General features: G+C 43.0%; 2 protein-coding genes across 4 annotated transcripts in view; one reads left to right on the top strand and one right to left on the bottom strand.

The window, feature by feature from the left end:
• LOC107376903 (uncharacterized) overlaps positions 1 to 13,422 on the bottom strand; it is a 35,013-nt gene extending 21,591 nt beyond the window's left edge. For 2 of the 3 annotated variants that reach the window (XM_054747378.2, XM_070548096.1), the window contains exons 1-2: positions 13,322 to 13,422; positions 11,254 to 12,586 (exon numbers count right to left, since the gene is read on the bottom strand). In XM_054747378.2, coding sequence (XP_054603353.2) covers positions 11,254 to 12,438 — 1,185 coding nt within the window. In that variant the 5' untranslated portion in view covers positions 12,439 to 12,586; positions 13,322 to 13,422. The remainder of the gene's footprint in view (positions 1 to 11,253; positions 12,587 to 13,321) is intronic. The other variant, XM_070548095.1, reaches the window with a different exon arrangement.
• Positions 3,267 to 9,169, top strand: LOC129153564 (E3 SUMO-protein ligase ZBED1-like). The gene is made up of 3 exons (XM_070548748.1): positions 3,267 to 3,462; positions 3,962 to 4,309; positions 9,065 to 9,169. The coding sequence occupies exons 1-3, from the start codon at positions 3,331 to 3,333 to the stop codon at positions 9,167 to 9,169; spliced, it is 585 nt and encodes a 194-aa protein (XP_070404849.1). The 5' UTR covers positions 3,267 to 3,330.
• Positions 13,423 to 13,622: the final 200 nt, after the last annotated feature.

Here is a 13,622-nt window from a genome sequence, read left to right as displayed (position 1 = left end):
GAGAGAGAGAGAGAGAGAGAGAGAGAGAGAGAGAGAGAGAGAGAGAGAGAGAGAGAGAGAGAGAGAGAGAGAGAGAGAGAGAGAGAGAGAGAGAGAGGAGAGAGAGAGAGAGAGAGAGAGACACACACACACAACCCATAGACAGATCTCAGACGTGGGGCAGAATCTATGGTTGTCTTTCAAACGGTCTTTGCATAATACTGAACAATGCTGGGACCAATCAGACCAATGAAAACAAGGCAAATTCATTGCTACGGAAGTCAATTTACAAGGCAGTCTGCCACACACAAAAGAAGAAGCAGTTACATCCCTTTTCAAAACAAAAGACTTAAGTACCTCTATCTGCTCATGCCTTAAAGAAAAGCCCAAGTTTAAATCATCTAAAACTGATGCCAAAGTCATTACAAATGAGCGCCGTTCCAGACTGGGTCATGGGTCTGACTGGAACATCACTGAGATCGCTAACTCTAACAGGTTTCTGAATGCTTATGGTTCTGCACCACAGTGAGATTATTGTGGTCACACCTGTGCAAACTAACCAGGGTTCAACAGATGTGAAAACACTGCCAAGCATGAGAAGAAGGTGCTCATTTTCAGTCCATTTGCTTGGGTCACAAAACACATCAGTCCTCCTCACTCCTTTCACGCTACCCTAGCCTTACCACTGCTTATGGACTCTACTGCCCATTCAACTCCAGAAATACAGGGAGTGCAGAATTATTAGGCAAATGAGTGTTTTGTCCACATCATCCTCTTCATGCATGTTGTCTTACTCCAAGCTGTACAGGCTCGAAAGCCTACTACCAGTTAAGCATATTAGGTGATGTGCATCTCTGTAATGAGAAGGGGTGTGGTCTAATGACATCAACACCCTTTATCAGGTGTGCATAATTATTAGGCAACTTCCTTTCCTTTGGCAAAATGGGTCAAAAGAAGGACTTGACAGGCTCAGAAAAGTCAAAATAGTGAGATATCTTGCAGAGGGATGCAGCAGTCTTAAAATCGCAAAGCTTCTGAAGCGTGATCATCGAACAATCAAGCGTTTCATTCAAAATAGTCAACAGGGTCACAAGAAGCGTGTGGACAAACCAAGGCGCAAAATAACTGCCCATGAACTGAGAAAAGTCAAGCGTGCAGCTGCCAAGATGCCACCTGCCACCAGTTTGGCCAAATTTCAGAGCTGCAACATCACTGGAGAGCCCAAAAGCACAAGGTGTGCAATACTCAGAGACATGGCCAAGGTAAGAAAGGCTGAAAGACGACCACCACTGAACAAGACACACAAGCCGAAACGTCAAGACTGGGCCAAGAAATATCTCAAGACTGATTTTTCTAAGGTTTTATGGACTGATGAAGTGAGAGTGAGCCTTGATGGGCCAGATGGATGGGCTTGTGGCTGGATTGGTAAAGGGCAGAGAGCTCCAGTCCCACGCCAGCAAGGTGGAGGTGGAGTACTGGTTTGGGCTGGTATCATCAAAAATGAGCTTGTGGGGCCTTTTCGGGTTGAGGATGGAGTCAAGCTCAACTCCCAGTCCTACTGCCAGTTTCTGGAAGACACCTTCTTCAAGCAGTGGTACAGGAAGAAGTCTGCATCCTTCAAGAAAAACATGATTTTCATGCAGGACAATGCTCCATCACACGCGTCAAAGTACTCCACAGCGTGGCTGGCAAGAAAGGGTATAAAAGAAGAAAAACTAATGACATGGCCTCCTTGTTCACCTGATCTGAACCCCATTGAGAACCTGTGGTCCATCATCACATGTGAGATTTACAAGGAGGGAAAACGGTACACCTCTCTGAACAGTGTCTGGGAGGCTGTGGTTGCTGCTGCACGCAATGTTGATGGTGAACAGATCAAAACACTGACAGAATCCATGGATTTTGAGTGTCCTTGCAAAGAAAGGTGGCTATATTGGTCTCTGATTTGTTTTTGTATTGTTTTTGAATGTCAGAAATGTATATTTGGGAATGTGGAGATGTTATATTGGTTTCACTGGTAAAAATAAATAATTGAAATGGGTATATATTTGTTTTTTGTTAAGTTGCCTAATAATTATGCACTCCCTGTATGAAATAATTAGCACAATGGTCTGAAGAAGGACTAAAAACCATGTACCAGGGCTGGACTTGTGATAGCCCATGCTTTCATCAAGCTAACATAGTAGCATGTGGCAAAATAATATAAACAGGTACATTTTAGTCATTTTTTTAATACACTTGCAGTGGTCTCCACTCCACTGCATCTGTTTGACCACAGAGATTTCAGCTGTAGCAGAGAGTAGCTAAACATGCCAGGTTTTAGAATCTTATTTCCTGATATTTGGACATCTCACATCTGATTGGCTAAGTTTGCAAAGTTGATTCAAGTTAATACTAGTGCTGTGTTGAAAAAATCGATTCTCCGATTCTGAATCGATTCTTATATAAATTAATAAAGATCGATTCATACGTCCAAAGATCGATTTAACCATTTAACAGTGTCTGGCTCTTGTACAGCTAAAATATAAAAGAAGTTCAGAGGCGTGGGTGATGATAAAGGGTTAATATGGTGCAGCGACCTTCTCCCGCCCACCGTCATGTGACTGAATTCACGCATGCGTGCTAGGTGTGAAGATATTTTTTTAAAATGGCGTCGAATACTAGCAGCGACATTAGCCATGCGCTCGATTTGAAAACACCAAAAACTCTTAAAGCTGCGGTCCGGCAGCATTTTGGTTTCAGAACGGACAAAGAGAAAGGTCAGCTTGACAAAAGCAAAGTGATTTGCAAGGCATGCCAAATGGAGGTGAAATATTGCGGAAATACAACCAATCTCAACAATCGCATTTTGCGACATCACCAAGATCTTGCGTGCAAGCCGTCCACTGGTCTGCAGCAGATGAAATTCAAGGAATCACTACAACTACCGGCTAATTCTACACGTTCTCACAAAATAACTGAGGTGATAGCGGGCTTCATTTGCAAGGATATGCGCCCATATTCTGTCGTTGGAAACGAGGGCTTCAAGCGGCTAATGAAAGTAGCGGAGCCAATGAAAAAAGCTACTGAAGTCATATCAGAAGAAAAGTCACCAACTCTCAGTGATCGCACCCCTGCATGCTCTGCTGCTGAAGGAGATGACCAGCCTCCCAGAAGACTCCAAAGTTGTTAAGGATATGAAGAATGAGATCAAGAAAAACCTGAGCACCAGGTAGGCCTATTTTGTGTGTGAGAGAGAGAAAATAGGTTATATTGTGTATTTAATTAAACAATTTAAGAAAATATTATCTCCCTAATTGCATAGATTTAAATGTGTGACATTTATATTTCAGGTATGTGAATCAGACGGCCATGCTGCATGCCGCCTCAGCTGTTGATCCACGCTTCAAAGCCCTGCCATTTCTGGGTGAGGAGGAGCGAGAGCACACCTTCTCCAGGCTCCAGGCTGAGGCAGTGGGTGGGATGGAGGAAGAAGCATCTAATGTAAGTAATAAGAAGCCTTGTGAAAAAAAAATCCAAGCAAATACTACCTAAACTCTTACCTATCAGGGAGAAGTTGTTTGTGTTTATTCCAATTATAAATGTGCAGTTTCTTACTGTTCAGAAACATATTTTTAAATATTTAAATATTTTATCATATTTTAAATCTCAGCCTGAGCAGGCAGGCATTCATAGATGATAGAATATAGTCCGATTAATCACACAGTGGGGAAGTTAATTCGCTACAGCAGCACATATCCTTGGAGAAAACGAGAAATAATATTACACTTAAATACACAAGGCAGTAAGCTATTGTAACCTTCAAAAAATACACAACTCTAAGAACCAAGACTGAACACTTTTCCTGATATCCAAGTGGTTGTCTGACTTGATAGTTTAGATCAAAATGACAGATTTATGTTATGTGTTAAGTTATTCATAGCCAAACCGAAGCCTATTGTTGCACAACGACACATATAAGTATTTCTTCTCTCTCACGCAGCAAGATGAAGTTGATGAAATGGAGGAAGAGGAGGAAAACAACCCCCCTGCACCTAACCCCAAGCAATCCAGTGCTTTGGAGTCTCTCCTTGGGGAAGCCTACATACCAAGAGAGGAGAGAGGACATGCAAAGAAAACTCTTGCAGAGGTGGCAGAAGATGAGATCAAGAGGTACAGGGCGAGGAGACCTGCAGGACTGCAGGACAATCCTCTGGTCTGGTGGAGAGAGAAGATGAAAAAGAGTATCCTCTTTTGGCTCGCATGGCTAAGCGATATCTCTGTGTCCCTGGGACCAGTGTCGCATCTGAGAGGGTTTTTTCAACTGCAGATGATATACAGGTGCTGGCCAGTAAATTAGAATATCATCAAAAGGTTGAAAATATTTCAGTAATTCCATTCAAAACGTGAAACTTGTACATTATATTCATGCAATGCACACAGACCAATGTATTTCCAATGTTCATTACATTTAAATTTGATATTCATAAGTGACAACTAATGAAAACTCCAAATTTGGTATCTCAAAAAATTAGAATATTCTGAAAAGGCTGAATATAGAAGACACCTGCTGCCACTCTAATCAGCTGATTTACTCAAAACACCTGCAAAGGCCTTTAAAAGGTCCCTCAGTCTTGTTTTGAAGGCACCACAATCATGGGGAAGACTTCTGACTTAACAGCTGTCCAAAAGACAATCATTGACACCTTGCACAAGGAGGGCAAGACACAAAAGGTGATTGCTAAAGAAGCTGGCTGTTCGCAGAGCTCTGTGTCCAAGCACATTAACAGACAGGCGAAGGGACGGAAAAAATGTGGTAGAAAAAAGTGTACAAGCTCTAGGGATAACCGCACCCTGCAGAGAATTGTGACGACAAACCCATTCAAAAATGTGGGGGAGATCCACAAAGAGTGGACTGCAGCTGGAGTCAGCGCTTCAAGAACCACCACGAGGAGACTCATGAAAGACATGGGATTCAGGTATCGCATTCCGTGTGTCAAGCCACTCTTGAACATGAAACAGCGCAAGAAGCGTCTCGCCTGGGCCAAGGACAAAAAGGACTGGACTGATGCTGAGTGGTCCAAAGTTATGTTTTCTGATGAAAGCAAGTTCTGCATTTCCTTTGGAAATCAAGGACCCAGAGTCTGGAGGAAGAGCGGAGAAGCACAGAATCCACGTTGCATGAGGTCCAGTGTAAAGTTTCCACCGTCAGTGATGGTGTGGGGTGCCATGTCATCTGCCGGTGTTGGCCCACTCTGTTTCCTGAGGTCCAGGGTCAATGCAGCCGTCTACCAGGAAGTTTTAGAGCACTTCATGCTTCCTGCTGCTGACCAACTTTATGGGGATGCAGACTTCACCTTTCAACAGGACTTGGCACCTGCACACAGTGCCAAAACCACCAGCACCTGGTTCAAGGACCATGGTATCCCTGTCCTTGATTGGCCAGCAAACTCGCCTGACCTTAACCCCATAGAAAATCTATGGGGTATTGTGAAGCGGAGGATGCAATACGCTAGACCCAACAATGCAGAGGAGCTGAAGACGACTATCAGAGCAACCTGGGCTCTCATAACACCTGAGCAGTGCCACAGACTGATCGAGTCCATGCCACGCCGCATTACTGCAGTTATTGAGGCAAAAGGAGCCCCGACTAAGTATTGAGTGCTATACATGCACATTCTTTTCATGTTCATTCTTTTCAGTTGGCCAACATTAGAGAAACAAACATTTTTTCATTGGCCTTCAGAATATTCTAATTTTCTGAGATACCAGATTTGATGTTTTCATTGGTTGTCACCTATAAATATCAAAATTAAACGTAATAAACATCGGAAATACATTGGTCTGTGTGCATTGCATGAATATAATGTACAAGTTTCACGTTTTGAATGGAATTACTGAAATATTTTCAACCTTTTGATGATATTCTAATTTACTGGCCAGCACCTGTAATCACTGCAAAAAGAAGCTGTCTCACCCCTGGTCGTGTGAATCAGCTACTTTTCCTGCAGAAGAATCTTACCATTCCCAAGTGATGTTCATAAGAGGACAGTTTACACAGTCTGTCTTTAGTCAAGTTTATGTTCCTGTTCAATTTTGTTGGTACATTAATATGAATGTTTCTGGATACTTGAAGTGTTTAAGTTTTTGCACAAGACTGTGAAACAGTTGTTTAAGGTTCTGTACCTTTTAATTTCTATTTGCACAAAGTAAAACCAAAGCAGTTAATTTTAAGCTTTCTGTTTCTGTTTACATTTGCACTGGCAAATAATATCTTTTTTCATATGGTGAAACTTATTTGAATAAAAATGGTATTTGCTTTCAACAGCAATAGCATTTGGCTGAATTCCTAACATCTGAATTTAATGATGTCCTAGAAAACACTGGAAACACTTGACATTCTTGGAGAGGAACTGGTGCTTACAACCGTTTTTAATAGCCAATATTTCATTAATGTATCATTGAATGTCAATATTATCAATATACTACACAATGGAATTAAGGTAACTGCAAAAATGTTTTTAAATTGATGACCTGAATTGAATCGGAATCGATCGGATTAGATAGTGATAATCGATTCTAAATCTCAAGAATCGGAATCGAATCGATTCTGGAAATTTGAATCGATACCCAGCACTAGTTAATACATTTTTACAGTAATCTGACCTAAAACAGCAAGCCAACATTAGCATCAGCCACATGCGAATCCCGTCATTAGCAATTTCAATATTCTAGGTGCAAAAGTAAAAAGTGGCTGGTGAATTTGAACGTTGGACTGGACGATTCACTTTATGACTTGGACTCTTGCTCGAGTTGTAGGACCTAGTGACTCAGACTTAATTTTGACTAATCCTATGTGACTAAGGTTTGAACAGTGTGGACTCAAGTGTGACTCTAGAGCTGGCGACTTTACTAATACGGCTTTATATATAAATCAACCCATTCCTACCAGATTATTTACGTATCGGGGTTTAAAGAGACAGTGTGTAGTTTTACCGTTAATCTCTGGAAATATTCATTGAAATGTTGAAAATGAATAAAATGATGTCCAGTTGTCGAAAAATATTGGTGACTTCATAACATCTAACCATAAATATTGGGTCTACAGTACATAGTGCGCGGGTCTAGCGTCTTTGGGGAACGCCATATTAGACGCCATGTCTCCTTCTGGCCAGCTTGGGGTCCTGCGCCTGTCGATGACGTCACACTAGATGATTTGCTGGACGTACGACTTACAGAAGTTACGTTACCACGTTCAAAAGCATCTAGGCAATAAGAAACATGACTGTAACATGAAAACTGCTAAACTCTTTCCAAAACCTATGTGAAAAAACAGAATCGAAAAACAGATGCCAAATATTTTGGCCACGGGTATTGCCGTAGTACAGGGGTGTCAAACTCAAACTCACACGGGGCCGAAATGAAACTCTGGGACGGAGTCGAGGGCCAAACTTAATATTTTTTGAAAAAGTGATGGCAAATTTGCACGTTTTCTTTATCAGCATATATGCAATTTTGAACCTTTAAATTTGGAAACAAACATATTTCTGCATTAACACTGAATGTGGAATAACCAAATTACACACGAGCAAGTCAGTTACAAATAAAACACATCAGTGGTATTCATTACTTGTGGTATATTCAGCATTTTTAAAATCTATTCAAGATTTATGTTTTCTTGTTTATTCATTTTTCTTATTTTTTATTCTCCTTTTTTTCTCCTGTAATAAGTGTCATCGCTGCTGTGACGTCTAGCTTTCCCCACTGAGGAACAATAAAGGGATTTTCTATTCTATTCATCTATCTGCAGCCTTTCCACTTCCTGTTTACTGTAGGTTAAATCTTTTCTCACGGGCCAACAACAAAATAAAAATATCATTTTATCTTAAATGAAAATACAACATCTCACCTGTTAACTTTCATGTTTTGGAGCAGAAAAAGAGCATAAAACCAACACATTTAAAGCTCAGTTTGCTCCACTGGTTTACTGTGATGCTCACCTGTTCCAGCCAGATACCTGCATCATGGGGTTGATCTGAGCTGAGGAGGAGACTCCTGTTGTTTTGTTCATCTTCATCATAATAATGACAACATTAGATGACAACAGGTGCTCACATAGGTTTGTGCTGATGAACATGTCTGAGCAGCTTGACCACGTTGTTGTGTGTCGGGGAGGAAACACAACCACAGAGTCGTGCTGGTTTGAGCGTGTCGCTGTTCGCTGGAGTTATACCAGCTCTGTCTGGAAGTTAGTTTGAAAACTTCTCTTTCAGTCGTGAACACATTACTGAGCGGCTAGAATCTCCGTTTCTGGGCTTCAACGTCAGAAAACAGCTGAGTGAACTCGGCGCTGAGTGAGAGGAGTGGTTTGTCCGAGACAGCGGAGCTGCAGACACCCACCTACCCCTGACTGCCTCGGCGCTGAAAAAACACAAAGGAGGGGGCGCGTCTGCTCCGCGCTGGCGCCGCAAAGCATCATGGGAGTTGTAATCTTTGCGGTAAAATCGGCCAGCGGGCCAGTTTTAATATATTTTTGATATTTATCTCGCGGGCCACATAAAAATGCTCCGCGGGCCGCATCTGGCGGGCCTTGACTCTGACATATGTGCCGTAGTATGATGACGTCATCGGCAGGCGCAGGACCCCTAGCAGATCTGGAAACTACAGCGCCAGAAAACTAGCATCAGCAATGCATTCTCTCGATGGAATTAACTGAAGGACCATCAAAAGGTTGGTTTATGCTTGATGCGTCCGCGAGGTCCGCACGGCTACGCGCGGGAAAAGTTGCGTCATTTTAGCAACCACGCCCCTCCACCGCGCCTCCGCACAGCCCAAACTTTCCGCACTGCGCACCTAGGAAATTTCCTAACCACGCGGACGGTCAGACGCGGAAAAACATGGCGGACAGGCAAGAACTAGTATGGCAGAGGTTCGTAAATACAGACATTTGTATGATTCAGCTCTCAGAGATCACCGTGATCAACATGTTGTTAATAATTCTTGGAGAGAAATAGCTCGCACTGTCGGAAAAGACGAGGACGCTGTTAAAAAATGCTGGAATGCCATGTTGAAAACAACAGTAATCTCTACTTCTACTATGGTGTAGTGTTGGATGCATGCTGTAGAGCTCCATGCTGCCCCCTACAGTTTGGGAGAATCTTGGCTCACCGCAGAGACGAGCCGCATGAACCATAAACGCTGCAAGTTCTGAAGCGCGTTCCATCACCGAGCCTCATCACCAAGCGGAAAGTAAATGCGTCAAGTATAAACCAAGCTAAAGTCTGAGGAGTGATGCCGAGGCCACATGCTATATCAGGGGTGGACCGTTAAAGCGCCCGAGCGCCAATGGCGCTAAATTTTCTCGTCGGGCGGTAAATACATGACGACTTACCGCCCGGGTGGCGCCCAAGCCTTATTTGTCATTTACACACCGGCTTTCACCTACATCATGGCCCCGCCCTGTAGGAAGCCGCTGTTTTCGTTTCGCGCGCGTGAACCTGCGCGCCTCTAGCCACGTACTGCACTCGTACGATTCGTGCACGTACTTCACAATTCTAGTTATAGTCACGTGAACTATAAGTTCACTATTAAAGACGAAGTGGAACCACGCTAGAAACACACAAGCATGCAGGAAGATCGCGCCACCACAGGGATGGGATTTCTTGATGAAATCTCCGGCAAAACGCTTTAAAACTGGTGAGGAGAAGCGAGACAGTTCGAAACGGTATGAAGCAGAGAAGCGTGTGAGTAGGTGGAATGATTCGTGGCGGTTTAAAGAAGACGGGAGGCGCAGAGAATGGCCGTGTTCGAGTTGAGCAGCGCCTCGCCTGGAAAACAGACGAGAGCAGACGGAAGCAGCAGGGGGAGTGGCTGAAAGCTGGCATTTACGCCGGGGACACACCGGCCGCGGAAGCGCCCGAAGCGAATCGCTCACGAAATTCGGCCGCTGCTCAGTTCGGATCAGGCGCGCCCCCCAGTCGAGGCGCGCCTCGGCTCAGCTGTAGTTTTTCCTCCATTTCCTCAGCTCTTTTCCTCTCTCTCTGTGTGTGTGTGTGTGTGCGTGCGTGCGTGTGTGCGTGTGTGTGTGTGAGAGAGAGAGAGAGAGAGAGAGAGAGAGAGAGAGAGAGAGAGAGAGAGAGAGAGAGAGAGAGAGAGAGAGAGAGAGAGAGAGAGAGAGAGAGAACCTTTGGGTGAACCAGTTGTTTCTGCCAGTTGAATCTCTTGGATTTCCCTGTATGTGTAGCTTGGGGGTGACGATGGATGAAGATATCGCGTTAGCGTTCACACTTGTTCAATTTTCAATTGTAATTCTGGTGCCTTTTAGCTGCTGAACCACATCCTCACGTGCTTGTGGATATCATATATTGTACATGAAGACATGACTGTAATAATAAGTAAAGGTTAGCAGCTGTAGCTTCAGTGTGCTCACAGGAAACGTGACAAAAGAAAACAAAACACATTTCTCTTTATGGCCTATATAGTTGTCATCATCAAAATAACATGATTTACAGAATACATGTGACCAACTAACATTTCATGTTCTACCACCGGATGTTTGGATCAAAATATGAACCAATCAGATCTTAGATCAGGTGAGAGCCAGGCGTTTCCCGTCATCCCCTAGGTTTTGCAGCCGAGGGAGAGCAACTGCAGCACCTTGCTCCAAAATCTGCGGCCGCCTTGATCTCACGAGGTTATCGTTGTCTACGCATGCATGACGTCAGAGCAAGTTGGCGTCAAGTCGGACACAAATATAACCGGCATGCACTGCTCGCCGATCACCGCTGGTCTAATCTGCGCAGAACTGGCTCATCTCGAACACAGCCAATGGCTCGAGTACAGCAAAGCGGAGTTGGTGATGTACTGCGTTGTATGCCGGAAGTATGTGACGACAAAATCGAGTTTTGTTGAGGGAACAAACAAATTCAAACTTGAATACGTTATTATGTTTGTGAATGTGTACAAAATAAAGGTTTATTACATTTAAAACGGTTCAGTTGTTATTTTGACTCGTTTTGGCAGCTGACCAGCGGGGCCGGTAGATTCTTGGCGGGGCCGGTAAATATTCAGAGTTACCGGCCCGGCTGGCCGGTTAGTTTTGAAGTTAATGTCCACCCCTGTATATGCTCCATGGGTAACATTTACTGTAATGTTTTTTAAACTAGCGAAATTCACGGCAATTTGGTGTAAAACTATCCTGAAATGTATGAATGTACTGCCCCCTAGCGGCAGGAAAATACACACTGCCGTTTTAATTTGACATGACATAATTATTTAAGTAAAATGGTGACTCACCTCCTTGTAAACACATTCTTTGTCACACAGACAGCAGGTATGAGGAAAGACCATTGGTGTAGAGGCTGCATAGTCATTAACCATGGATGATGGTGGTAGACCTTTGGAGACTGGACCTTTACCTACAGAACCTTTACTGGATGCTTTTTTAGAAGAAGCAGAATGTTTTGACATCTCTGATTCTGGTTTATTCTGTCGTTTCTCTCCATGTTTCACCAGAATCTTTTTAGTTTGTTGCACCTGACTCCGTTCCTCAACAGATTTCCAGCTTTTGTGAGTTTTTCTTTGTTCACTGCTGGAGGTCTTGAGACCTTGATGGCTGAGATGTGCAGTAGATGACTTGTTGATGTTCAAAGTAGACAGGTGGCCTGTATCCGGGTGATTTAAGGAATAAAAATTGGAGTCCTTAGACCTGAGAGGTTCGGAGTCTTTGTTTTTCCGTTTTAGCTGCTGCTGCTTCGTTGGCGCTCTACCTGGAAGAAGAGCATGGCTCCTCTTTGAGCTGAGGCCTGTGTAAGAGTCCAAGTTACTGTTTGGTACTTTCCTCACACTTTTTTGCAGTAGTTTCTTACTTTGACCAGGGGGTCTCGGTTTGTCAGATGGCAAAGCATCTCCACTCCACTTCTGAATATCATCCTGAGCAAGAACGTCAGAAGGATCTAAGCTGTTCTTTAGACTGGAGTGATGGAGCTCTGAGGAGATTCCTGCGGCTGTTTTCTGCTTCTGAATGCGGATCCGATGCAAGATGAGAGGCAGGTTATCAGGCGTGATCTCATCTTCAGGGTAAGATTCGAGTTCTACCAAATCATCTTTGTTAAGTCCAAATTTCATAAGGATGTGTGCAACTGACTCTGCAGTATTCCTGGGTGGACTGGAGACAGATACCAAACCCTCACCAGATTCTGGAATAAACAGCTCATCATCTTCCTGTTGGCTACACAAGATCCTCTTATTTTTGCTAAAACAAGATTCAGCAGATGAAAACCGTTTGGAAGTATCCTCCGAGTCTATTTTACATCTCAGGGACCCATCCTTTGAGCTGCTGCCAACATCTGAATATTCTTGAGAAATCCTCTCTGTACTGCAAGCAGGAGCTTGGCCTCCTTGAGCATCCATAGAGTGAGGACCCACAGTCAGAGGCTGAGCTCCTGAGATGATGGGTTTGTACAGAGGATGGGACATCATGAGAAGTATCTCCTGAACCCTGAGGAAACCAACAGCCCTGCAGTGGCAGAGGGGAAGTTTAAACCATCGTCAGGAACGTCGCTCTTCATTTGCTGATCTCTTGTCGGTTACACACCCAGTTCGTCAACAAGTATCTCATGTTCTTCCGCTGCAAACAACAAAGAGCAGAAGGGTGAAGTGATTTGCCGGGGAACGTTCAGACTTGAAACAACGGAAAAAGGTAGACAGAAGGGTCTATAATATAAATAATTAAAATCATATGAGAAATATAGTGCATGACTACTCATTTGACACGTTTGGATGAAGCCCAATGCATGATAAATGTTAAGTTTTATTTCATTTTCTTAATTTTAACATGTTTAAAAATAAATACATTCGTTTAAAATGATCATAAATCAACTCCATGGTAAATAAATAAACTGGTAGAAGTTGTTTAAGAATAGATCACTCTTAAATTAAATCTACAATTTATTGAATCTGTCTGCAGATTAACAATGATCAATAATATCGGTAATAGATTATTTCGGCTTATATCTACAACTTACTCTGGAGCGTAATAAATTAAATTTGCTTTGCAAATAAGAGATCAGTTTGTTTCCTTAGCAACACGTAAGCTAGCGTGGTTTAAAGACTGAAATCTGAGACTCTTAGGCGCTTAATGTGCCCATGTTCGGTGAAAGTTGTTGACGGAGGTAAAAAAAATCTACATTTAACAACAAAAACACGAGCGCGAAACTTAAAAATGGCTGATGATGAAGGTTTTAAAGACATGAAGTTCTGTCACGCAATACCTTTGGTCTTCGGTGAGGTGAATCTAACAACCCACAAAAAAACTAAAAGCGACACGACGTGTTTTTTGTTTGAAATAAAAATGTTTACTCACATTTCAGGCTGTTTGAGTCCCACCCATCGACATATAAACATCCCACCAGCTACCTTACGTACGCAAGTACGTGCTCCTTCTTCTTCTTTCAGCGTTCTGTGGTCGGTTTGGGACAATGGCGTTATGCTGCACTCTTGCGGCGAGGAAAGTGAACTGATTGTATGTTTTTATTTACCCAGGCAAAAAACAGATTGGGAACACATTTTTTGTTATACCTTTTATCAGGATAAGAATACGGTGCTTAAATCATAAAATGCAATTTAATATACCTCAAAATAGACAATAAAAACACGAAAATTCA

Source organism: Nothobranchius furzeri, chromosome 2 (genome assembly GCF_043380555.1).
Source record: "Nothobranchius furzeri strain GRZ-AD chromosome 2, NfurGRZ-RIMD1, whole genome shotgun sequence".
Lineage (NCBI taxonomy): Eukaryota > Metazoa > Chordata > Actinopteri > Cyprinodontiformes > Nothobranchiidae > Nothobranchius > Nothobranchius furzeri.
The sequence above is the reverse complement of the archived record's forward strand: the minus strand, read 5'-3'. Positions and strand labels throughout refer to the sequence as shown.